This window comes from Bombus vancouverensis, chromosome 16, assembly GCF_051014615.1.
Source record: "Bombus vancouverensis nearcticus chromosome 16, iyBomVanc1_principal, whole genome shotgun sequence".
Classification (NCBI taxonomy): domain Eukaryota; kingdom Metazoa; phylum Arthropoda; class Insecta; order Hymenoptera; family Apidae; genus Bombus; species Bombus vancouverensis.
This window is the reverse complement of record NC_134926.1, coordinates 7,810,360-7,836,181: the sequence shown is the minus strand read 5'-3', so window position 1 is coordinate 7,836,181 and position 25,822 is coordinate 7,810,360. Positions and strand designations below refer to the sequence as shown.

The 25,822-nt window shown below is 37.9% G+C and overlaps 4 protein-coding genes and 2 long non-coding RNA genes across 14 annotated transcripts in view; 4 read left to right on the top strand and 2 right to left on the bottom strand.

The window, feature by feature from the left end:
• The first annotated feature begins 69 nt into the window (after window positions 1-69).
• On the top strand, window positions 70-2,475 carry Gem2 (Gemin 2). 2 transcript variants are annotated; one of them, XM_033342471.2, is made up of 6 exons: window positions 70-226; window positions 695-929; window positions 1,018-1,102; window positions 1,211-1,369; window positions 1,438-1,725; window positions 2,284-2,475. In XM_033342471.2, the coding sequence occupies exons 2-6, from the start codon at window positions 823-825 to the stop codon at window positions 2,374-2,376; spliced, it is 732 nt and encodes a 243-aa protein (XP_033198362.1). In that variant the 5' UTR covers window positions 70-226; window positions 695-822; the 3' UTR covers window positions 2,377-2,475. The 2 variants fall into 2 exon arrangements, with proteins under 2 accessions (XP_033198362.1, XP_076481608.1); XM_076625493.1 differs by having other exon boundaries at window positions 659-929.
• On the bottom strand, window positions 1,755-3,938 carry LOC117161165 (ubiquitin-like protein 4A). Its single transcript, XM_033342482.2, has 3 exons — window positions 3,803-3,938; window positions 3,005-3,110; window positions 1,755-2,929 (listed from the first exon to the last, which is right to left on the bottom strand). Exons 1-3 carry the CDS (start codon window positions 3,848-3,850, stop codon window positions 2,631-2,633), a joined length of 453 nt encoding a protein of 150 aa, XP_033198373.1. The 5' UTR covers window positions 3,851-3,938; the 3' UTR covers window positions 1,755-2,630.
• LOC117161153 (ribonuclease H2 subunit A) lies at window positions 3,911-6,033 on the top strand. Of its 4 annotated transcripts, XM_033342460.2 has the most exons (3): window positions 3,911-4,048; window positions 4,350-4,538; window positions 5,108-6,033. In XM_033342460.2, the coding sequence occupies exons 2-3, from the start codon at window positions 4,380-4,382 to the stop codon at window positions 5,951-5,953; spliced, it is 1,005 nt and encodes a 334-aa protein (XP_033198351.1). In that variant the 5' UTR covers window positions 3,911-4,048; window positions 4,350-4,379; the 3' UTR covers window positions 5,954-6,033. The 4 variants fall into 4 exon arrangements, with proteins under 4 accessions (XP_033198351.1, XP_076481606.1, XP_076481605.1 ...); XM_076625491.1 differs by lacking the exon at window positions 4,350-4,538 and having other exon boundaries at window positions 3,972-4,048; XM_076625490.1 differs by lacking the exons at window positions 3,911-4,048; window positions 4,350-4,538 and adding an exon at window positions 4,638-4,920.
• Window positions 6,034-6,050: 17 nt separating this feature from the next.
• LOC117161157 (uncharacterized) overlaps window positions 6,051-25,822 on the bottom strand; it is a 125,858-nt gene continuing 106,086 nt past the window's right edge. For 3 of the 4 annotated variants that reach the window (XM_076625492.1, XM_033342469.2, XM_033342468.2), the window contains 5 exons: window positions 12,779-12,984; window positions 11,680-11,815; window positions 10,900-11,039; window positions 9,437-9,704; window positions 6,051-7,471 (listed from right to left, as the gene is read on the bottom strand). In XM_076625492.1, coding sequence (XP_076481607.1) covers window positions 7,404-7,471; window positions 9,437-9,704; window positions 10,900-11,039; window positions 11,680-11,815; window positions 12,779-12,984 — 818 coding nt within the window. In that variant the 3' untranslated portion in view covers window positions 6,051-7,403. Of the gene's footprint in view, window positions 7,472-8,274; window positions 8,464-9,436; window positions 9,705-10,899; window positions 11,040-11,679; window positions 11,816-12,778; window positions 12,985-25,822 lie in introns of all 4 variants that reach the window. The other variant, XR_004464959.2, reaches the window with a different exon arrangement.
• LOC117161176 (uncharacterized) lies at window positions 10,945-12,006 on the top strand. Of its 2 annotated transcripts, none has more exons than XR_004464971.2 (3): window positions 10,945-11,033; window positions 11,253-11,392; window positions 11,523-12,006. It is a non-coding gene; the product is annotated as an uncharacterized LOC117161176 (long non-coding RNA). The 2 variants fall into 2 exon arrangements; XR_013060369.1 differs by lacking the exon at window positions 10,945-11,033 and adding an exon at window positions 11,034-11,112.
• On the top strand, window positions 13,605-16,914 carry LOC143303754 (uncharacterized). Its single transcript, XR_013060370.1, has 3 exons — window positions 13,605-14,576; window positions 15,006-15,056; window positions 15,999-16,914. It is a non-coding gene; the product is annotated as an uncharacterized LOC143303754 (long non-coding RNA).

Sequence of the window (25,822 nt, the reverse complement as noted above, 5' to 3'; positions counted from 1 at the left end):
CTAAGCGCTTCTTACAAATATACAATTTTATGTAAAGATACAATGTATACAACTTCCAAAAGACGTCTCCTTATCCCTTACACACTGTGAATCACAAGCATGACTATGATTACACAAATGACTCGATTATGGACCTACTCAGACGTACCCATATCTGTGGGTATACTTGTACCTACCGACCTGGCTTGAACTGAGACGGGCATATATATCTTGTATGATAAAAGACGTATGTTACCCAAACAACAATACAACATACATACAATACTCGTAATGTGTTAGACAATTTAAACAATATATTTCTTTTTAATGATTCAATCGATTTGGATAAAATATACATATATTCGAAGAAATTGAGGATCATGAATTCAGTTGCATATTTTTCATTAATTATGTAAATGAATGCAGGAAGCAAAAATTGGATTATTCATACTTTCTTTTCAAAAATTATAAAAAATAAAAAAATTATAAGCAATTAAAAATCGAAAAAACCCAATGTATCAAGCTAAAAGTCTAATGTTAAAAATAAAAAGTTCCATTTCTTAGTATTCCTTCTGTATTAAATAAAATGACTGTTTTAACAAAGCGTTTATTGTCACTTTGAAATACAAAAATGCATAACTTTTTTACATTTCCTATATTGCAACTTTTTAAATTTTAGTTGCAACTGTCATGATCCTTGGTATTTATATTAAAGGGTGACCATAACCTAATCTGAAAGAAACAATATAACCTATAAATATACTAACACAAATGCTGTCCACGAATAAAATTAATCTTATCGAATGAAAATTGGAAGTACCTATCTGTTAAACAATAAACAAAATGACAGATTATTTAAGACAACTTGCTTTCGATGTTGGAGAAATTGACGAGGATATTAATTTGTCCTTGCCTCCAACTTCCGGAGAAGAATATATAAAAAGAGTAATGTAAGTAAATTTCCAGAAAATAATCATAAAAAAATATTTTTAATAATTAGTAATCGAGAATAAAGAATTTTATATAATGTTATTACAGGATAGAAACACAGAAATGTGCTGATATTGTAGTAGCTGATATTGATAGAAAACATTTTAAAAAACCTACAATTGATGTTGAACCTGTAAGTTTGCAAATGGATGTTTTAATATCATCTGTAAAAGAAGTATGAATTGTACACTAGCCAGAATTCAGATAATGTATAATAATCATGTAAACACAACCTTATAAGTTATCAGGCTGCATGGAGGCACCGCCATGGCTGGGCCCTACGCTTGATTGGCAGTTATGTCAAGTGTCAGACTTTTCTAATATCAGACTATACATAAGTCAATTGAAAGATGAAATTCAGACATTGAAACGTAAATGGAAACCTCCAAAGATCGATATGGTATATATTAAAGTACTTTTCTACTAGTTGCATGTTTTAATATTAATGTTAACATTTTAATCTTACAGCCAAGTATCGATGATGAGGAAGGTTGGATCAAATTCTGTTCAGGTAATGATGAAGAAAATATACGAGTTCCTCCAACATTGGATGTTATTTTTTCTTTAAACCAACCAATGGTAGAACAAATATTAGAATATTTAGTTGAGCACATGGAAACATTAAAAAAGATTGAGTACAAATTGGGTCAATGGATATATGCATTACTAGTTGTTCTAGAAATGCCACTAACTCCAGGAACATGTTCTTGTTTGCGTTCTTTGGCCAGAACCTGTTCTGTCATGCGTGCAAAATCGGTAATAATGGATTACAAATAACACCATCCTTTATTTTTTAACAAATCAGTTTTATTGCGTATATTAAATTTGCCATTGACATAAATCAGGGAGTGAGTTAAAGAAGTAGTCTAAAAAGAAGGATACAATTATCATTTGTATTAAAAGAAAACATATAAATCGCTTACTAATTGTTTTGTAGTTAACATATCTTATAATAAGGAGAGGACCCCAACTCCAGTGTCGATTTAAATGAAAATTCTGAGTCTGCATATTTTAAATACATACTTCTAAATTAATTATTAATATTATTATAAAAATTTTAGGATGGTACTTACCATAAAGTGAATAATTTATATTTAATACATTGCATAAAAACTAACATGAACATCTGTTTTCAACATTTTCACTCTTTGTTGAATTTATTATTTTTGTATTTAATGTTTTCAATGAACATAGAAAAAGGAATTTATTACAGGCCCTAAAATTTCATTAAAATCAGACACACAAAGTTGAGGCCCTCTCCTTATTGATCTTAACTTTATCTGCTTCTTCCCTTTTTTCTATTTATTTTTTTAGAAGAGACTGGAAGTACATGAAATAGGGGCACTGAATTTATTTATATGCCTAGTTGCGCGATACTTTCGCCAATTGGACTTGGCCGATCCTTGAGAACTCCCGTCTATTTTTTTTTATTAAAGTGCAGTTACTATTAGTATACTTTATGTACGTTTTAATAAATTTAATAAAATCGACCTTTTAATACATCTATATGTTGCTCTTTACACGTCTTATTATTTACGATTATTTAAAATATACTACTGGTTATCAGGATATATGAGGCAACGTTTTTTTCTAATTAAATAAAAGTGTATTACAATAATCAAATAATAAGCAAGAGAAGTTGAAGAACTGAAATTTTATTCTTAGGCTATATTCTCTTGGTCCTGGAGAAGTGCAGTCGCTAATCGTTCTAGATCATCGTAACTAAGGTTATTCACTTTATTCTTTAGGTCTTTTATCAACTCATTGGTTATCGACTCAGTTTCTGACTCTGTATAATAATGCCTCAGAACTCTAGAAACTTCATCTCGTAAGAGATATATGCCAGATTTGCTGTGTGAAGCTCTTCCCTCACTAGACCCTTCTTCTGCCTTTTTAATAACCAAAAGATTTAACTTGCTCCCATCCTTAATTCCTGGATAGAAACTCAATGGATTTTCATCTGAAATATTTTTACGCCATTGTCTTAGACTGCAAACATAAAATTCAAATGTTTTGTTTATAGTTCAAATACTACCAGCTAATGTCTTGCCCGTAAGCAACAGTCTCTGGTGGGGAACATCTATTCCCAAGAGGTCACTGACTTTATGTTTTAACTGAAGAACTGTATCTGAAGGTGTAATCTATTAAAAAACAAAGAATTAATTAACAATTATTTAGAATAACATGAAACCTGTTTAATCAATGACAAAATAGATTACAGTAAAATCAATGACACAGGACTGACAAAAGCAATAACTGACAATAGCTATGATCAATATGCAAATTTAGACACCTGAGAGTTATAGTAGCATAAATCAATCCACTGTTAGCTTTCATAAAATAGTGTTCTGTGTTTATTATAAAAGATTGAGTACATTTCTTCAAGTCATAAAAATATATTGTGACAGAGATTAAAGTTGTAACTTAGTTAATTACAAAGCTAAGAAGGCAATATTTTTAAAAGCTGAAGTATATGCAATATGTGCAAATTCTCAAAATCTTGACTTACACCACTATGACTTTCAACCCATCATTAGTGTGTATACCACTCAGAAAATATGTATGCCAATGATTATTATTGTCAGTCACGGAATCCTGATTAACGAAAACAGTTGGTGATACTAATGTAACCCTATTAAGACTACTCTAAATAAAAAAAATTCAAAAAGTTAATTTCCTAAGATGTGCAAAATATTCTATGTGTAGGTTAAAAAAATTTCTAGAAACATCGTCGACGGCTCATCAATTGAATGGATATATCGCGCGACGTTTCCCGTTGTAAATAGAAAAATGAAAAATGGGAAAAATGGAAATCAAGCTGTTGTCTACTCACGTCAACAACGCATTCTTTCCCTTGAAGCTTCTTCACGATAACTTTCATGGTGTAATGTGCACGCCGAAGCGTCCTCAGACCAACACGACTGTGTAAAATCAAATTCTTCTCAAGAACGAGACCTTTAATGATACCGATAAGGATTGGAGCATTTTATTGTGAGGTTATATTTTGCGACACACGATATTACTAACACACGGCGTCATCAACTATTTCTACCGAGGACACGCGTACACATGCACACAGGTAGTCAAAAACCCTTGGTGCGAGGTCGATACTGGGCGAATTTTTATCGATACATGAGTTTTATCGAAATAATTCTATTTGTTTCTTTTCTTCAAAATATCATTGAAATAACTAATCAAATATTTGTAAAATATTTTTAATTATTGTAAATTTCTTAAGTTTGACTAGATTATTCTCTAGCAATTTAAAAATGTGATGCTCATTTGGATTAGAGAATTGTTTATCATACTTCAATACGACCTATCGATATCCACGTTTGCGATTTTGGCGGTTAATCTAAATACTGGCATTCGGTTTTGAGGTTATATTGGAGGAAAAACGCGTGAACGTTATGGAGAACGAAAAGGAAATGATAGATGAAGTTGAAGAAACGAAATTAGAAGAAAATTGTGTTAATTCTGAGAAAGATAGTAAGATTACCTGCAAAGAAAACCTAACCCCGTACTTCAAAGCTTGGGATCATAGTGTCAATAGAGTTTATTTGTCAGATGTATGTATATATAAAAAAGAACGATATGTTTTATTTACTCTAAGAGCTTCTGTTTTCTTATCATTTACTTCAATTATTATTTTCTTGAGATCATAGTGACGTATAGGTTATTGAATGTTAACTATTAACTATTAACATATCATCAATTTGACCTTCTGTTAATAACTAACAGAAGAATAGCATAATAGACTGTATTTAAAACAGCTTGCAACTGTTTTGGAATTATGTAACGTGTAGTTGCTCTTATGAAAACATAACCTAATAAAATTATAGAATCATTATTAGTGGAGCCTGAAACATATCATGTATTTTAAAAACACTTGTAAAAGCAGTAAAATTATACAAAATCCCATAAAAAGTATGATTGGAAAGGAGCAATTCAGTATATATATATATATGTATCCTACAATATAAGAATATAGAATAAATTTCTTACAAATAAACATCGTTTAATTGTTAAACTATTGATGATTTTAATAGTACACTCTGATAAACATTCCTTCATAGATAATTCATTTCTCAAACAAATCAAGTTTCTAACTTGAGTCCTCATTTGTAATTTCTTCTAGGTACCGCAAATGTGTCGGGATGAACCATGTCAACTTGGTATCGATGAGGCTGGGCGTGGGCCAGTCTTGGGACCCATGGTTTATGGGATTGCCTATGCACCTTTATCAGAAAAGCAACTTCTTGTGGATCTAGGTTGCGCAGACTCCAAGAGTTTGACGGAAGAACAGAGGGACGCAATTTTCGACAATATTTGTAAGCAGCACAAGATAATAGGTTGGGCTGTAGATGTCATATCCCCTAACATTATCGCGAATAACATGTACCGTCGTGTTAAGACCTCCCTGAATGAAGTTTCTATGAATTCTGCGATTGAACTAGCCAAACTGGTGATTGAAGCTGGTGCAAACATCACAGAAATCTATGTAGACACCGTAGGCGTACCGCAGAAGTACCAGGCCAGGTTGGAACAGATTTTCCCGGATATAAAGATAACTGTGGCAAAGAAGGCTGACTCAACGTATCCTATCGTCAGTGCTGCCAGTATTTGCGCTAAAGTTTTGCGCGATCATGCTTTGAAAGCTTGGCAATTTCGCGAAGAGTTGATAACAACCCAATACGGAAGCGGATATCCTAATGATCCGGATACTAAAAAGTGGTTGTCCGAGAATGTAGATCCAGTATTTGGCTTTCCGCATATTGTCAGGTTCAGCTGGTCTACTGCTGAAAAGATTCTGGAGTCAAAGGCCCTGCCCGTTGAATGGGAAGAAGTGGAAGACACAGGGAATCCTGGGGAACAAAAGATTTCCAAATTCTTCGCCAAATCGCCGGTTAAGTCTTGCAAGCCACAGAGCAAGCGACATCAGTTTTTCACTGAAAGATGCCTTTCCAGTACTTCCAAATTATGATCTTCTTTGTTTACAATACGAATAGTACATAGACACGCAAACATAGTATCTTATAATTAAAAAGTTATTCTTGGATAAAACTAAGACTTATGTCTGATCCATTGAAGTAAACGCCGCTTTATTTATCAGAACGTTAAGTTAGAGATAAAAGTCGGTTCAATTTATGTACATATGTACAAAGTGCTCTTACAGTAAAATACGATATGCAGGTAGTGGTTTCTTTTTATACCACCCCGTGTATTTCACTTGTAATTAACAATTAGGAATGTTATTTAGCGCAAAATGTTCTTTGGTAAAACACACGCTACATTCACGCGCATACACACGGCTCACAATAACTTCTAGGGTAACATATCTCTGTTGATTAATAGCGACTAGATTGATAAAAGCTACGACGAAAGAGAACACTCTCACCGGGGCTAAAATCTTTGCTTGTTCTCTCGCGTGACTGGACGATAGAAACACTCGTGTACAATTAGAATATAAATATACTCGGCGTTCGTTCGCTCGTTCGTTCATTCATTCATTCATTCCGGTTGATTATTAATCGTTCGTTTACGCTTGCGATTCTTTTTAATAGTAAGAGACGAAGGAGAGGAAAAGAAGTACGTAAGGGCTGCAATTTCGCACTCTCGAGAGTTTGAAGATGCTGAGATGAACGTAGATTTGTAAATTCTGCTCTCTGTGTTGTATCAACGATTGAATAGCTTCTTTAAGTAACCATGATCATGTTTTCTTTAACGAGACTATACATCTCTTTGCATCTTGCTTGAGAATCTGGGATTTAACACTATGACGCCGCAGACACGACATTACCTCCGCCATATGAGCGTTAACTTTGTGTTACTTTTTAAATTCTATTAACATCATACAAGATTTAATTACTTTTATTACGTTTCATTACTTTTATATTGACAATCAATTTTATATTATTGTCGAAATTAAAAATGCAATCGGACAAGAATTTTTGTGCATTTGTAGTGGTCATCTTGCATTTTGGGTTAGATAACTAAATCTATTTATTACTTTAATCTTTTTGTTTTTCATATATTTAAAGTTACTAAATTTTTCTACAAGTACAAAAAAACCATTGTTCGTCAATTTCGAAATTAGCCTTTCGTTATAGTGTTAAAAACGACTATAAGCTATAAGATAACGAAACATGGAAAGTATAAAAAATCCGTGCAAGATGCAGGGAGATTTACACACCCGATTCAGTAAGTACGAATTTATGCGTCCACCCATTTTCTAATCTCTAACATACTGACGTATATCTCTGTTAAGTATATTCTCTCGCCTATATCGTCGCTAACTCCACTAACTGCGATTATAAAAAATAGAAACAACACGGATAATTTAGTACACCAGTGGTCTCCATAACACTTGTTTTTGGAGGCCTGAAAAGGATGAGCACAAAAAAGGACGCGGCACCATGTTGTGTGTGTCCTTCTTATCGTAGAATCAATATACTCGTCATCAGCAGGAAGATACACGGCGCTAACATGCTGCTTCCGCTTCCTGAAACAGAAATGAAAAAGCATTGAACCACGATGAATCTCAACGAGCAATTTTTGTCGACGAACCAGGGACAAGGAAAAAATAAAATAAAATAGAGACAGAGAGAGAGAGAGAGAGAGAGAAAAGAGTAAAATGGACGATGGAAATCGAGTGAAAAATCGGAACGTATCGTCGGTTTAATTCGATCGATATTGGCGAGGGAATTGCATCCACAGGCTACTGACACAAACGTTTACTGACGTTCGCCAGGCATGTGACCATAAGTCAGCAAATTGTCGGCAAACGAACGTGTCTCTGATTCGTTGTCACAGTTTTTCCTAACGATATTTCGTCTCGATATTTCCTCGTGGACAGACGGTCCTTTTTCCTTGGCATCGATCTTAACGATTGATGTCTTGGTGGTAAAGGATCGTTTGTAGGTTAGGGATCCTCTCCTAGGGGGTGAAAATCTGTTTGGAAATGGAAAAGAATTAGTAGATGTCATGATGGACTTAAGATAGTTGTATTTAATTTGAAAAGTTATGAATATTTCTGGAAAATTATTTTTTCTTTAAAAGCAACAAAATTTCTTTTTTTCCTTACTTGGCTTAGAAGTAAAGTGGTTTGAAAATGTGCTACGTGCGCGTTTAACTTTCACCTGGATTATAGTTATTATAGCCATAATTTTTGTGGAATTTTTAGTATAATATATTGAACAATATACGAGGAAGTAAATAAAAATAAAAATGAAAATAAAAATAAAGTGTGGGAAACGATAATAAATTTTTTAATAACACTTTCAAATATAATTCTCCGATATTTACCCCAACGTAATAATAATATTTATCCCAGAAATAAAACTGTTTATATATAATCTGATAAAACGATAACACGCAAGTATATCATTAGAGAGTATAAACGTGAAATGTCCGTATCAAAGTTGACCTAGCCATCGCCATCCACAAATTCGCTGTCCAAGAGTTAACTGAAGTATAACAGCGGTTCTCATGTTTCTGCAAAAGAATTTGACATATCTAAACTAATTGTTCCATTCACTTCAATCGAAAAGGTTACTCATTAATCGATAAATTATCGAATCACTGTTTTCTTTACCGACAGAATTTTTTATCGATATATGGAAAATAGAGGCTTCAAAGCAAAGCACGGAAATCGTTGAATAATCTAAATTTTCAATAAATTTAATGTATATATGATACAATTTATTACACGACACAATAAATAATTAAGTTATAATGAAAAACGAACTAATATTTCACAAATTTCAAATAATTTTCTATCGAAACAATTTTTAAATGCATTTTCAACGGGACTGTATAAACGAGAAGAAATGGGAACCACTGAGGCTTTTCCGTCAAGTGCACGCGTCCTTAAGCGATCTCTTCGGAATGCTTTTCCTTTAGAATGAAAGCTTCCACGAAAAACCGCCGTTCTATATTTTCGATGCCTTCCGTTCCAAATAATAACTTTTTTTATGATTCTACTTCGCGTTACAACGTGGTATACAGTGGAGTGCAAAAGCTCCTAACCGAGCAAGATATTCGAAAAGCGATATATGAAAAAATGTTAGCTGGATATGTATATCTTTATACTAAATATCTTATACTTTCTATGTATCTCAATTGTTCTCGAATTTGTTTCAAGCCTGTACTGGTCACTATACTGCCATTCCAATTTGGAAATGTTTTATCTATAACGCATAATATAATGGCTACAAAAACTACTGGCAAACCATAGCATGTACGTACTAATTAATTAAATTAAAGTATGTTAAATTTCTCATCATTTAGTAATTTGATATTATGGAAATGAAATGTAGATTCTAACAGAGAAGCGCTTCATTAGAAGATAAGGGCATGTGTCAATTCTTTTTGTAGCCACTGTATACTCATGAAAGGTTTGACAAGTGATCGAATAATTTCGACAACAACTGTATACCGACCGAGCAGCTCGTGTTCCATTGCTTACCTCCTAAGATATGTTCCGCGTGCGTATGGCCTTGCGCCCTTGTCTCCCTGCTCTCCATGACCGGCATCTTGAGGGGCCTTTCACCCTCTATGCTGAGCTCGTTCGATTTCCAATATACGGTCGCTATCGTTGCCAGGCATTTGATCTTCAGGTCCCCCCTCTTGAAGTGCTTCGTACGCAGACGGAACTCCAGACCTAGCACGGCGGTTTCCAGACCCTCGCGATCCACCTCAGTGATGTGGGGCCCTCTCAAGTATTGCGTGTCGACCTGAATCCCACCAAAAATAACAAGAAAGAAAGAAAGAAAAAGATATAAAAGTCTGCTTCTTCACTTGCAGGTGTCTGCGTGTTTAGGGGAAGTAAGTCAAATTTGCAATTCTACTTTGGACGAGCGAGCCTGACCAGGATAAGTTACGGCTACGTTAACCCTGTGATCGAGTTGGACTGCACTCGAGGGACTGCAACGTTTCGAAAGATGGCAGGCACGTAAAAACGCACGGATGATTTATTAACAGGTGTTTGACCAGTACCTGGACTAGGTAATTATTTATAGAACAGATAATGGACGTCGACTGGAAGATTCGTTCAATTGTTCTTTTAGGAGAAAGACCGGGCTGAGCACAAAGAGAATGACGAATTGGATGAAGGGATAAATAATTGAGCAGTTCTCTGGAAAAAGAATTCACATGACAAAATTGGAAATTGGGCGTACCTGCTTTGGTTCTAGGTTTATTGAATTAATAATAGTAAAGATTCCTACCGATCTTTGTATTTTTTTATAAAGTTTTTATAGAAAAATTTCATAATAATTCAACTATCTGATTACGAAACCTATTAGGTCCTTTTCTCAATTATGTATTTACCGACTTTTTATACATAGTTTAGTGTATCCTTAAAGAATTTCCTGGTTTCCAACTAGAAGAAATCGAATTGCAATCTTCTAGATTCTAAGCAATCAAATGTCCAAAATTTGTGTTCGGAGCATATCGTTATACTTTTGACTTCTAAAATATCATTCGCTATCTCAAATTCTTGCATTAAAATTGTGTTAGATGCAGGAAATTCCTGAATCAATGTTTACCATGTATTGGAAACTAACGAACAAGGGATATTTGAGTTACGTAGTCATTAAAGATCCTCATAGATGGCGGTGTTCTAATAAAACGAATGTGCAACACGGCCGGTATCATTTATAACACTTCAATTAGCTGCTTTAAACGATCCGTCTCGGTTGTCCAATTAACGGAATACCGTTCCTTGATCCAACATCACGCTATATTCTGAAAATCAATATACTTGCGGTGGGCACCCAGTGGACAGTGTTGAAAGAAGTTGAAATTGATGGCAAGCGAGTAATTACAGCGGATAAGCAGCGATAAGAAAAATGTCGCACAGGACTTTTCCCACGGAATTTCATGGCTTCTGACAAGTACTAGGAACAGTTATAAGTATAAGTTACTTACAGGGTCCCCGTTGATGAACCAGCTGAGCATGGCAGCTGGTTTAGACTTCGCCGAAGTGCAATTGAACCGCACCACGTCACCGACTTGATAACGATGCCTTCCTGGCCTTCCGGTGATAATGGGCCCGTCTTCCGGTAGGGCTGCAAGTTTTTTACCATTTTCTTTTTTCTCTCGGAGATACTTAAATTCTTAGAAAAGTAAGGTTATGTAAAGGTACGTGTTTATGTAATTTTACGAAATTACAAGCCAAGTAAGTAAATAGAATTAATATCAAATCTCAAAATGTTTGCAAGAATGAGATATTCGTATAATATTAAAAAATTATCAGAAAATTAAAAGAAAATTAAAAATAGTTTCAGGCGATGAGATGATAAGGAGGAAAAATAGCCTTACACAGGGTATGCTATTTTACTATAAAGTTATTTACCTCATTCTTTATTGCAAAAAATAAAAGTCAACAAATTTTGTATCTAACGTTTCGTTTTTCACGATGGTAAGTATAAAATCAAGATGAAAATTATAGAAAAATAGTTAACAAATATTATGTTTATATATAAATCCTGCAAAAACAAAGAAGAGGAAGAAGCTACGCAGGTTAAAATTAACTTATTTTTTTTTTATAGTAAATGGGATGGAACTAATAGTGAATCTACGTGGACCTGTCATGCTAGAGGGAAGCAGAAAGGACGTTTGGTATTTTTGTTAGGACGTAAAAAACGTTTGCCGTGTGGTGGCGATGGGGAAGATCAACTGATGCAACGATCTGTAAACGTTTCTTACCCACTACCAGCATGTCCGAGTGATCGGAGACCGTTTGGAAGGATGGCGCCTCGGCTGACACCTCGCATCTGTATCTTCCGGTGCTCATTAGGTTCACGGAATAGAGAACGACCGATCTCTCGGTCGAATTGTGAATCTGAAAAACGACAATGATTCTCCCTGTAGCGCTATGGGCCAATTAACCCAATGCAATTGACCCCTGTACTATTCCTCGAATTAACTATCATGATTCCAGCGGTTTTCATAGCGAATTCTTGCCATCAACATTCTTCTGTGAGAGTTTATGAGGCTACCAGAAGCAAATGCTCAACATGTATTGAAATAACATTTTTTGTGATTGAGATATCCGGAGTTTACCGATTACAATATTTAATCCTTTGCACTCTGGCCATAATTTTCGTTCCTTTATTTGTTCTTTGGTACAACGTGAAGATGAAACTTCGAGGAAACATATATTTTAAAAAGAGCTTGAAGCTTTAGTAATTTCGTGCTATATAATCACCGAGTTTCTGTTCGAGTTCCCTCAGAGGGAACATCCGAGTGCAAAATGTTTATAAGCGAAACAGGTCTCTTCTATCTAGGCCTTGCTATTTTAATTATTCGTAGAAACAATTGCATAAATATCTATTTATCAATCATGCAAAAAAGAGCAGATTTTCTACGACCTAACAACTATTCAACCCTACAAAATGTTAAGGATCTCTAAAAAGAAATTCTTGAAATCCCTAGGATACCCAAAATAAAAAAGGTGAACAATATCGACGATGGCATATTACTAAACACCAAAGGCTAAAAGCAAGCTGCTAGCTGATAAAAAATTCGCAGACCCTAATTTCTCTTGTAAGAGAAAGATACGTAGCCCAAGGGAACAGGTGCAGTCTCGTGAAACAGCTGGACACTGTTCCCGACCGAATTTCGTTGGCCGTACATGGTGCAGGCCCGAAGAGAAATTCGTAGGCCGGAAATGAGCGAGATTGAATAGAAACGCAGGCGACAGAACGCGATAAAAATGAGAAGCGATGCGCTTTAAATAGAATAAGCTAGGCGAGGGGTGCATTGGCACGAGACGCGGTAAAAATCAATACAACGTGATTCTTACGTTCGCCGTGACACCTGGCAGCTGAAAGACGAGCACAGGCGGCATGTTCTGCGGCACGTATCGGTAGAACTCGTTCCCGTCTTTGTACCATTTTACCGAGTATAACGTCTCACCGTCCAGGTTAAAGTTGCACTCCAACTTGATGTTCTGACCACGGACCACATGCTGGGGGACCACCAGCTCCAGCATCCTCAACGCTACCGTGCCTGGCAACACAAATTGATGCTAGTTAGCAGACTGTGAATGTTTATGCAAATTATTATTAATTTTTAAAAAGTAACGAGACAGATTTCGACTTTTGGGAATGAGCAACATCGTATGAATGTCGCGATGCTAATTTCACACGTAATACAGTTCTCCCTTGATCTTATTAACGGACTATGAGAGCTCTTCACCGAGCCATTAAGTTCTTTATACATGCGGTTCGCCATTCGCTGACCCTCCAAAACTCCACCCTTGCTTTTCCTGCCTGCCTCTTACGAGATTCGATTTGTACCTAATATTCATGCGGTCTCGAATTATGAGAGCGTTTTTGTCAGAGACATTCGTGAAGCGTAAAACTAGGGGTGTTAATAATACTGGAAGGACCAGTTTATTTTTATATATTCACATCGTTCGAAATTGCGCGTTTGAAGCGTCTCAATATTAAAACTACCGTCCAGTACCGAACAAATTATTTGATTAGTCGATTCTTCTGTCTAAACTGTGATTGATAATGTTGCAGAAAAAAACATTTGAGATGCGATAGTAGTCGGTGATAGTGCTGATGCTGGTTGTAGATGTCGCTAGTGGAGTACTGCTGCTTTCTTCTCATTAAGATGTCACGGAAGAAAAATCGGACTACGGGCACCGGGATTTGAACCCGAGTCCCGAACGTTTGTAACCAAAGACGCTAATCATTGCGCTGTTGTCGTCCGGTCAAAGCTGTTGTCAAGTGCCGCTACACATTTACATGTGAGAATATAGATTTCTATTCGACGTCCAGATAAAATTTCATTGTATAATCTCTCCGAAGCGAAGGTGTCAGATTTCATGGTTTCTGCACCTACAAACACACACACCTACGAGGCTGTGACTGCCCAAATACTGTTTTACTTCAGTGGCGATACTCGGCAAGTTGCGCAACTAGTTGCAAGTGGGCAAGAGACCTAACAAATTCTCGTAGATTGGAAGGGGAAAACTGCAGCGTGACAGCGATAGTCGTATGAATCGTTCAACGTTGGGAACGTGAAGCCATTCTCACGCGTGTTTGCTCACTGTTCCCAGCAACGCTAGAACAATTCCATCGAATTGCCTTTTAACCTTCCACTGATACTGATGAAACGTCGCGTTTTTCCGCGCTCGCGTTCTCCACGCGATCGTCCGTGTTACATAACACGCGAACCTCTTCCCAAAATCATTTCTTCACTCGTACTTGCTTATCGAAATTAATTATCAAAAATAAATACCAAGTTAAGTACAATTATATATTATAATTTAATATATAATAAATGTATAATAATTATTATATAATAAGTACAATTGTATACGTTTTCATGGTAGGCGAATTGCTCAATTTTTCTAAATTTTTCAGGTTTATGAAAAACGGCGTGAAGCGCTTAAAGTCGTATATCACGAGAAAGCTTGATTTTTCGACGCAAGTGTCAATATCTTGTCGCCAATAAAAATTAGGACGTTCGAGAAATACTGTGACGAACTTGCACTATAAAAATAGAAACGTTACGAGGAATATAATTTCCTCAGGAAATTCGACAATAAATTTGTAATTATTTGAACCGGTAATTAAAGTACGCGAATGGTAATTACTATTATATTATATACCTTAGCTTCTAGAATTTATGTTACTTGATTCACGTGGAATAAATTATCGATCCGTCTGTTTTGATATTTTGAATCAATTTCGTATATTAATAATTTACCAACGTATGAATAATCGCTTGTTCCCAGAGGAAATTTCGGAAAATGAGAAAATATCTTGCAAATTAATTGTAAACGTTGATAGAAAATATTCTAAAACAATATGCTCGTTGAATATACGTTCAATATCTTTGCATTAACGTTACATGAGGTTAAAAAGGTCGTTATTTTTTTCGAAGACCTAGCATGCCCTTAAAAATAACAACCTTCTCGTCAGAAACAAAGAAATTAACATTGTCACATTTATTTATTCATGTAATACTTAAATCTATAATATTTCATAAGTCTTAAGTCGTCATTCTTTTTGCAGGGAATAATTTAAGTTCCAAGAAATTTTTCAAGCGTGTAATTCAGTAAATTTGTAAGTAAATTTTTAAATGATTTAATTTAGAAAATTTGTTTTACCATGAAAATATTTATGGTCGTAGATTTTCGCGAGACACGAGCTATTACAATTAGATAATCCACGTACAAACCAGTTTGGATATCAATTTATATAGTTCGTGGACTCGTCGTTAGTCAGTCTTTCTGCGAGAGGAAGAGAAGAGGGGGAGGGGGAGAGAGATAGTTTTCCAGAAATTACAACAGAAATAAAAGAATAAAGAACCGTTCCTGTCGTTTATCTCGTGGCACGCTTCGATTTCATTTTCCTCGACTTTTTTAGCCCCATTACTTTTAAACGCGACTGGCATTAACTGCGAAATCGGCCGACATTAAGGGCATACTCTGCAACAAAGAGAATTATCTCCTCTCGCAGCAAGAGAAAGAATCATTGTTAGGTGTTCCAGAACAGAGAAAAAGGGGGAATCTCGACGTCTGCGTAAATGCAAGACACTTTAATCTAAAGCCGAGTCCGTCAACTTTCTCTCTTTTCTTTCGACGACTGTTATTCTTCAACAATTTCTGCTCGAGGATTCTCCAATTCGCAAAGCGTATAATTATTGCTTTTACTTTGTAACGGAGAAAAATTTCATCGGAATGGATTTCGAACACTTTCCTTTGATTCCGTCGATAAGATAGTATACCGTCATTAGCGAGCACAATTCAACAACCTTAAAATGCCAAAGGGCACTAAGAACCATCGAAAAATTGTTAAAATTAAATTGGAATACTCTTTAATTACGTTAGCCACTTTACCGATTGTTGGTACTAAAAAAAAACGATAATTTTCTAAAAAGTCCAAACAAATCGCATTAATTGCTTTTTAATACACGTTCAACGATATTCTCAATATCTAAGATATCCACAAGACAAAGAATACACCTTTCGTCTTTCTCATGGTTCTTTATTTCCGTCTTCAAAGGCCTAAACAAAGGTTACGAGGGAAGAAAGGACAAAGAAAGGATGACACGAGACTACGCGAAGGAAAAGAGTGGCATTCTCTGAAGATAAGGCAGCACACCGTGGTATCTGGTCCGGAAAAGTCGCGTGGACGGAAGAGAAAAAGTCTTGTTCCTCTGATTGTCGAGGGCCGTGATTCACAATTGCAAAAACCGATCCAATTATTCCACGAATGCCCGGGACGGGCTGCATTTATCGGTCCCGTTGATGCAGCGACCCAAGCGCCACGTAACGATTAAATTCGGTAACAAACGCAATTCTTTCTGTGATCAAACAGAAGAACTTCAATACGACATAGCTGAAAATACGAAACAAGACGAAAGGGAGATTTTACCATCTCAACGTGCGTTGTCCTCGTTTCCTCTTCTTTCACGCTCCACATAAATGACCAAAGAATTCAACGAATGTCTCGTTATTTTTCATCGGTCTTATTAGGATATCAAATTGCTTAGACGATTACAGCAACAATTAGGGAAATTCTGACAGGAAATTCCCCAGAATGTAAGGATGATTGTGAACTAGGCGCTACTGAACAGGCGACTAGATGTTTATGCATTCATAGGGATAACAACAAACTGTCTAAAGTATAAATCACTATATCTGCTAAATCGCTAAATCGCGTGCCAAACGAACCAATCAATCTCCTAGACACAAAAATTCCTCCACCCTAAATCTTTTACCAACCTATCAATAAAAAGTCGAATCTGTCAACCATGGTAGCCCCAAGAAAGCATCACACAACGAACTTTGAACGATCGACTAGAAACGCGGATATGACCGAGTTCCCGGGGTTTGTCCGGTGCTTTCAGTCTGGACCGTATTTAAAATCCCTAGGGACGTGTTCCTCGCGGGCGCTCCCCTTACAGCAAATATTTTCCCATCGGCCTGGAAGTCGCTTGTTACCTTGTCCAGTGGCTTCTTTTCGATTGACAAAGGGTTGCCTTTCGTTTGAATCCAGGGTTGAACGAGGGTGTGACTGTCGAAGAAAAGGGGGAGTGGGGGAAAAAAAGAAGAGAAATCACGCGGTAGTGGCTACGCGTGGCTGTTGTCCGAGGAAGATAGCGGACGCGAGTGGTTATTAAAGGAGGCAGAAAGGGAGAGGACGATAAGAAAGAAGGGCAGGGTGGACGTGAATGGCGATGTAAATGGCGTAGCGTCGCCAGTGAAAGGGAAAAGGGAAGAAAACCGTGATAAGTGTGAAGACGACGGAGGAGAGAATGAAAGAGAGATAAGAAGGTTCGATAACGAGCGGGAGAGTGAAAAGGGTGGGGGGAGGGAGAGGCAGGGGGTGGGGAGAAAAAAAGGAAAGTCGGCTACTGGGAGTAGAAAAGATACGGAACTGTAAAAACATTAGACGTTTCTTTGACGCCCGTCACTGTGTGCCACCAACGACGCCATTATTTCACTCTTGTATTTCCTTTCGTTCGAACCTTCGTTTGCCTCCTTTTGCTCGTCGCGTATTATAACTCTGAATTGCTTCTGAGAATAGATGAAATAACTAAAGGCCATACATATATGAATTTTAAAGATCATAGTTTTACGGGTAAAACCCATTTTTTCTTAAATATTTGTTTAACACAAAACCGTGTATTTCCAAAGAAATTCCCATTTCTTCATAACTTTCCAAGTTTTATTTTTACTTTTACTGTTTAAATACTTGGCTAAAGCATCACTTGAGTAGTGAATTAAATACTACAATAAGTACCTGGGAATTTTTTCAGATTTCCAAAGCCCAACACGATAAGAAATCAGGCCAGGGACTGAAAGACCCATGATGCTGATCCTGTTAATGAAAAAAAAGAAACTATATTGCCGACGGAGGGTTAAAAAGATTGCACTTGTGCGAGATTAAAAATATCCTGTGTTCTACGTGGGAAATAAAAGGAAATTTCTATCAGGTATACACAGTAACAAGTAACTATATTTGAAAAATATTCGACGCAAAAGCGAATAAAGAATACGATACGTGTCCATCATCTTCCAACGTTGCATACAATTATCAAAACTTCGCTAATTCCCGTTTTTTGGCAAAGTCATTACTTTGCGAATGGCTGAGAACGCCTATTCGAGTGCAATAATTTCGACGCTAAACTCCGTCAGTGGCTACGTGCTACGTGTCGCATAAACATCACTTTCTAACCGAAAAATTCCTTTGTCAACAGTTTCTCGGTCGACTCCTTATCGAAGAATCAATCTCGCGTCCAAGTGTTCCCGTGTAAGCAAGAGGAAGGGTTCTCCGGTTTCACTTCGACTCACACCACCGCGGCACACGCTGTTGCCGCTCTCGTCCCTCTGCCTGTACTAAAGCAAAGAAGAAGTCGAAACCAAATCGTCGTACGCTCGTCTGAAAGGTTCCTAGTCCTTTAGGAGTCGAGGTTGATCGATCGTTTCGATTAGAAGAAAAAGAAAAAAAAAAGAAGAAGAGAAGATAAAGAAGAAAAGAAAGAAAAAATGAAGAGGAAGAAGGGTGAGGTGAAATAACGAGTACCGGCTGAGAACGTCGCGAAATATGATTCATTCCTGTTCCGTTACCAATGATAACTCATGCATATTGAACGGCAGGGGGTCTGATTTGTTCTGTGAGTCAGTCATTGCACGCGTCGCGGCGCCTGCACCGTGTCACGCCGTCGCTCCAGGCTCGTGTATTGGTATACCAGGAACGGGGATGAATAAGGGCGCGCAGGGTCGCTTTTATCGAGCCTGGATCGCCTGAGCACTTTAACTTTCAAACAGAAAGAGAGAGAGAGAGAATCGGTGCGCCTCCGACGTCGTCGTTAATTAGGTCGGCGACGACGTACCTCCTTACCTAACCTTCGATATTATTCCAACGAACGCGAAGCAATTCCGATTTGCCTGATAAACGGTGAACATTGGCCGGAGCCTGGGCAAAATTCTCCTAATTACGCGTCCGACCGAGCCTATTCTACCTGTGGTTCGGATCGATTCTGATTGATCCTTAAACCGATAGGTTACACCGTACGTACAGTGTAGTGTCGGTTATCCGAGTCCCGTTTAACCGAACTTTCGTATTATCCGAAGTGCCTCGAACTTTACCGTAGCTTTGTTCTTTCTTTGCTTTTTTCTTTTTTTCCCCCTCACTTTTTTGTTCCAAATTTTAACACGAAAAGTATGAAAGCATAAATACAGTCGGGTATCGTGAAAGCGATTAAATCAAACTTTCAACCGATTGAATAATCAATTAAACCCAAATACACGATTATGTTATTAAAATGTTTTTTACGAGTTTATTGTACGGTTCGTGGAAGCTAACAAAGTTCCCCGCATTATCCGAGGTAGGTACGGTCCATATCACTTCGGATAATAATCGAGCTTCTTCTCTACACGTGGATGATTTTCTCGATGGTCTATTACTGCCCTCGTTGCTCCCTCGTTTTGGCCTCTGTTAATGAAATAAACTCGGCTCCAGAAGATTCTGGAAATCCTCTCGACTATCGGATTTGATCATGTGGATTTTGGCTCCGGCTGTTTGACTTGGGTTTTGGCACGGGTGGGGTCCGTGAGCGGAGTGTTGGAATCTTTGCTCGAAGTCATTATATCAGGCAGAAGGCGAAGAAGGGCTTCTTCTTGCAAGCCCTGTTACACTTCTACGTCCTCAAATTCATTTACACAGCGGTTAACGAAACTTGAAATCCCTAATTTACACGCTCGAGGCCAAGAACTCAGTCGTTTTTGCACTTAGGACATTTCAGAGATCTACTTTATCTGCCAATTATTGGACTGCAATTGAAATTAAGCAAAAAATGAACCAGTCATTTTATGGAAAAATAAATTACAGTTCTAGAAAACATCGAAAGTGCTAAAATTAAAGAGTTCTGATCTTTTTGTTGGAAAATATTCCACGTACCAATGAAATATGCAAATAAAATAGAAAAATGCAAGTGTCGATAAACGTTAGTTATTTGTCTCTTGACCCTTTGTCCATATGATCCATCTAAACGAATGGAACCCTGAGTTTTCTCTGCAACTAAGACGTGCCACTTACGGACTTTCTTCCAGATACATTTTTCTTTGCGAGTGAATTTTTGGAGAATTTTTAACCGGCAGAATGGTGGAAGAGGAAGCTTGCTTGAAGCAACTGACTTGTTCCGCTTTATTACCTTCATTGTTCGGGTCTCTGTTGGTAAAACAAACGCCGAATAACGCGAATAATCCATTTCAGCTTGCACGAGGCCAGACCTGCTCTCTGGGCTTCTGACTATGCTCGTGTGGATTTTGCTTTTTGCTGTTTGACTAGTCGCAGAGGACTTTTTCCATGGTAAATCTGGCGCACGAGAGCGAACATTGGAATCTTTGCTGGCAGTCATTAAATCAAGAGAGCACCGTGTAACACGAGTTCCTCCATCAAATGAGACAGGACTAACAGTTTCTGCGACTCCTGTTACGTTTCTGATTACCCAAATTCGTCCGCACAGTGGTTAACGAAACGCAGAATCTCTCGTTAATCGCGTAGAATTAATCTTGCAAGTAGATACAAAGACTAAGCGAAGCCAGCAAGAGAAAGAGACGGAGAGAGAAAGTTAGCTATCCGTAGCTAGTAGTTTCCTTTGTCATGCAACATCAAAGGTCAAACTTGCAGTTGATGGAATCTGTGCTTGATGTGGCCTCCAAGGAATTGTCATCCCAAGTACCCCCCCCCCCCAACCCTGCGTCTCTTTCACCTACCAGCCGTTCTGATTAAGCGAACCATTCTGTCGACCAAAGTCAAGGGGGCTAATTGATCCATCGAACGAACGCGATAAACGCGGAGATTCGGGCTGTCGACCAGCGTGGCGCGTCTCTGTTACCACGGGACAAACCTTTCGGATTATACGCGGATACGAGCCACACGGGCGCCATCTTAATCCAGGCTGGAGGCCTTTAAAGCGATCAGACACGGGTGGCACGTATCGAACGAGAGAAAAAAAAAAGAAAGAGCGAGAGAAAAAGACGAGAAATCCGCGTGGACAATTGGATCTCTCCAGGATCGTGTCTCCCCAGAGGAAGCCCTGCTCTTTCGTCGAAGGGTCGGTGAAACGAGAAATGAAACGCGGCCCATGCACAGAATAGGGAAGCTGGAGAGAGAGAGAGAGAGGGAGAAAGAGTGTGTGTGTGTGTGTGTGTGTGTGTGTGTGTGTGTGTGTGTGTGTGTGTGTGTGTGTGTGAGAAAGAGAGAAAAAGAATAGAAAGAGGGGAAAAAAGGAATCTCGCAGGTGTCATCGCGGTAACCCCATCGGTGTCTGGACAGTCGGTTAATTTCGTCGTGGTGTTGTTTTACGGAAATCGTACACGTACGTTCCATGAGCGAAGCCAACTAAATGCCAGCCAGCATCGGCTACCTGCTACCGTTTGGCCATTGCAAAGGGCAAACGGTGTCGTATGTCTTGAGTTACGAGATCGTGGCAATGAGAACCTTCGATGACAAAAGGAGACACGCGAGTGTTTACTGTCGGCGGTCTTCGACATCGTCTTACGTTTCCACATCGTGGCTAACAGCGGTATCAGGTTACTAAACGAGTTGTTTTTATCGTCGAAACGCTTCGGCTCGGTTCCATAAGGATGCGTCTTGTTTATGTTATTGGGTTGGCAACTAAGTGATTGCGGACAATATCATTTGGTGGTAATGACGAAATCCGCAATCACTTAGTTGCCATGCCAATACTATCGAATCTTCGATGGTCGACGAAACGAATGAAACGAATAGTCGTGGAGGACGGACGCTGTAAGTGACAGAATCGAATGGTTTTTATTGCCAACCCAATAACATCTTCGATAATCCGTAAGCATCGTCCAGCGTGTACCCACGCGGCTGAAAGTCTACAAAGTGAAAAGCTTGGTGACGACTGCGAGTCACAGACTGGGAGTGAGTGAATCGATCGAAGAGAAGAGGAGGGAGGTGTATCGATATCGGGGGAAACCATAAGTCGAGAGAGAAAACGAGAAGCTCCATCGGGTCTTTTTTACCCTCCAATTCGCCTCACGCGCCCTTTGGTCACGTGTGGCCGTGGAACAGGAAAGAAAAAAGGAAGAAAGGAGACGTTTTAATAATAGTAATAAACGACACCAGAGATAGGGTGGGTCTCGGTTTCCTTCTTCGTTGCGAGATCGATGACCGTTTCGTGGGACATGGTAAATTTATGTGCGGCCATAGGGGAAACCGCTGGTGAACGTGCACTTTTCAAGCCAAATAAGCAGGTATGTGCTGCCGATAGAGGGAATGTGACGAGTTTATAAACTAATCCATCGAGTGGATCCCAAGGATTGGCTGTGTAAGATCTGATATAGTAATATCGAACGAATTTTATACGTTGAACAATCAAATTAGAATAATTGTTAGTTCCACATATAGTTGTACATATTTAGCAAGCTATTTTTATATTTCTTTTTCTAGAAGTAACTGTACTTCTTAACACTTAGCCAACCGAATGGGGAGATCTTTTTTTTTACTATTATTATTATTTTACTATTGTTATTTTTTAGCTGAATTGTCCCCAGTTAATTGCGCCACTTTTTCTGCTTTTATAAAGTGCGGTATATAATGAAATACACCAATCTAGTGGTGTTAAAATTAATTAAAAAGTTACAATATCAGTTATGACTAAATAAAGTTATAACATAAACGATACTACACTGTAAAAAAATATTAAAATGCATTGTAAATTTGTAATTTCACGTTCAAGTCGTGTTATATATATTTATCATTGGACACTATACGAGTGGAAAGAACCGATGGCGATGTCAGTAGCAAACTTCCATCGTGTAAAAATACACGCTTCGTTATCGTCATGTGAAATTTTTAGAAGCGGCCTGGTAATTATTATTTCGTTTCTACACTTTGTCCCGCTATCCAATTACTTCGCCTACTTAATCTCTGCTTCTCGATAATCTCACTACACGACTGCACACAAAGGATCCTCGCTGTTCGTTCTAAAGCAAACGAATACAATAGAATTCACAACGAATCGATCGACTGTGACAATATCCTGGACAATGGCAAGGTCAAACTTGTCGCACGAGCTCTATCGATTCTTCGTTTATCTATCGGTGATCTAACTTGGATCGTGGTCGATTTAAAACACGGAACGAGAACAATTCCGTTGTACCGGTTGGCAACTAAGCGATTGTCATTACCACCTAATGATAAAATCCACAATCACTTAGATGCCAACCCAATAGAAGACACGTAAGCTCGAAGGGTAAAGTGTACGGAACCGTACGTCGGGGCACGCAGATTAGGCTGCAACGATTCCGCATACCGCGGCCTCGTTCTCCTGCAATAATTAACTCTTTAACTATGTAATTAGTTCTAGAGAGCAGCACGATACTCGATAACGCGTTACAACCACCGAGGCAACTTCCCTACCTCTATTAAAATAATATTTTCACCGATCTGTGTCAACCCCATCCTTTTGCTCGTTGCTCCAGCAACGACCAAGATCCCGCAGATTCGCATTCGAATCGTTTCCAAGCCGAAGGGCACGAGGTATTCGGGTTAACCGTCGCTTATCCCGCCACTGTTCCCAAGTGTCCTCTCATCAAACAGCTCGCAGCTGTTCAAAATTTGACAACGCTGATTTTTCAGGTCGAAAATCTTCCGGTATGAAATTTTCCTCGGACCACGTTTCCCCGATAGCATTTCACCCAGAAGACGCAAGTTTTCGCGAAATCGACCAGACTGTTTCGAAGTTTTGGTCGCTGCCGTGAAGCGACGTTAGGCTACGTTGGTTGTAGGAATTTGTAAACGTAGAAAATTGATAGGATTCGACGACGCTGATAATTAGGTCGAAGGACGAACGACGCGAGTACCAAAACTCGCACTTTTCTTTCCGTCGGAAATCCTCGTTTCTATTGTTCGAGTTATTTTGTAGGTTAGAAAGAAGAAGCTCGCGAACGATGACTCGAATTTCTTTTTTCTGTTAAATCTAATTGTTCTAATAGACAGATAATTGGCTATAAGGATATACATTGCTAGAAATTAGCGTAATAATAATTGCAAAAAGTAATTACGAACTTTTATAAATTGCTCGATGATTCGCAAACCAGCAGTCTGTCATATTCGCTCAGCGTTGGACACGAAATTTGCAGAAATCTGCTCTCGTTAAATTTGTTAAAAAATTAACTAAAATTATCTATCTGCTATCGACTAATGTCCAAAGAATATAAAAGACGAATGAATATTCCATTCGGTATTCGAAACGACCATTAGACCATCTACTTCTGTTACGATGTATACGTACATTGGCGTAAAATGGAAGAGCGTTATGGCGGTTGTCGTGATAAAAGGGCAAGAAAACAGGGGTCTGCTCTTTTTTGCGGCTTCAGTTCGAATTCCATCGGGAAAGAACACGTTTTTTCACTTTTTTCTCTTTGTAGAATTTCTCGCTTCTGCCACCTAATATAGTTTAGCCTAACCTATACGAGGCGAATCGTACAACATAACCTCTTCCATTATTTTTGTTCTTAGCCAAGCGATCGATACGTTTTTTGCCACAAAATGATACGAGCCTGTCGACGAACCTCCACGCTGACGATTTCGTGTCCTTTCTTTTTATGTCCCTCTGTTAATATCGTAAGTGGGTTCCAGCGAAGTGTCTACAGTTTATGTTCGATATATCGGGTGTCCCGTTTGAAGTTTCGTACGCAGTTATCTTCCACGGAAGCTATAGGTCGTTTCAAAAAGTGTCTCGAACGAAACTTGACCTGTTTCGAGTGGAACGTCTTATGGTGGTTAGAAATCTCTTTTGGGCGACTGTGTTTCTCAGATTTCAGAGTGGTCTTTGTTTTATTTTTTATCCGTAACTGTATCTTTTTTACTTAGTTGTTTCGCGACGAGTTCATCGACCTACCGAGCAGAGTCGTGCAATACCGACCGAAATTAGTGCTGGCTTTTTACACTGGATGTTAATTAGCAACTTTATTTGAACGAACAAACGAATATAACAATTTCTTGTAACATATTTCGGAGCCATGTCGTTTATTTTATTGTTTTCGCTGTTCTGACACGTTAATAGTGTACTTTATATTGATAGTGCTATATCAGACTGTTAAAAGTTACTTTCTAGGGTTAATATTTTGTTCCTTAGTTAAGTAAGTGATTTTGTTCTATTATATAGTCTATTAAGTTTTGTTAGCAGTTTTGCAATTTTCTTTGTATATATATTATATATAACGTTCTACAACGTTCCCGCGTGTTTGTTAGTATCGACTATCCAACCGTCGATCGGCACGATCGAAACCTTCTTTATCTGTAGGTTCAATCTGTTGGCGATTGAAATTAAATTAGATGTTCATTTAACCTCTCTTTTACCTTTCGCCAAGGAGAAACGTCTGAAATTTTAAAACAGAAAAAAGTAAAATGGGCAGAGGCGAACACGAATGCAGCTTTGAAGCTACTCGTCGAAAATAAAATGGCTCAGAGACGGCTGAACACCCGTCGGATGACCAAGAAAGTATTAATTATTTCACTTGCAATATATGTGAAAATAAAATTCGAATAAAAATCTGTATTTAGAAGAATCAACCAATTGAATAATTGACCGGTATTGGACGATAATTTTAAGCGGGACATTTCAAATGCGTAATTTCGTAAGACGTCCAAATATAAAGTAAATAACTTTTATCATCTTAATAATCTTTATTGATTCGTCGATGGACGAAGATCACGCAACTGGTCTTTCCAATATTAACACCCTTAGTTACGCTTCACGAATCTCCATGACAAAAGCGCTCTTATAATTCAAGACCGCATGAATATTAAGTAGTCCAAATCGAATCTCGTAATAGGCAGAA

Coding starts and splice junctions, on each gene's coding strand:
- LOC117161165 (XM_033342482.2), bottom strand. CDS start 3,850: ATGAAAGTTATCGTGAAGAAGCTTCAAGGGAAAGAATGCGTTGTTGAC. Junction 3,111..3,802: donor GGAAAGAATGCGTTGTTGAC/GTGAGTAGACAA, acceptor GTTTTTTAATAG/ATTACACCTTCAGATACAGT. Junction 2,930..3,004: donor TACGGGCAAGACATTAGCTG/GTAGTATTTGAA, acceptor AAAATATTTCAG/ATGAAAATCCATTGAGTTTC.
- Gem2 (XM_033342471.2), top strand. CDS start 823: ATGACAGATTATTTAAGACAACTTGCTTTCGATGTTGGAGAAATTGAC. Junction 1,103..1,210: donor CTACAATTGATGTTGAACCT/GTAAGTTTGCAA, acceptor CAACCTTATAAG/TTATCAGGCTGCATGGAGGC. Junction 1,726..2,283: donor CTGTCATGCGTGCAAAATCG/GTAATAATGGAT, acceptor TTATTTTTTTAG/AAGAGACTGGAAGTACATGA.
- LOC117161153 (XM_033342460.2), top strand. CDS start 4,380: ATGGAGAACGAAAAGGAAATGATAGATGAAGTTGAAGAAACGAAATTA. Junction 4,539..5,107: donor ATAGAGTTTATTTGTCAGAT/GTATGTATATAT, acceptor AATTTCTTCTAG/GTACCGCAAATGTGTCGGGA.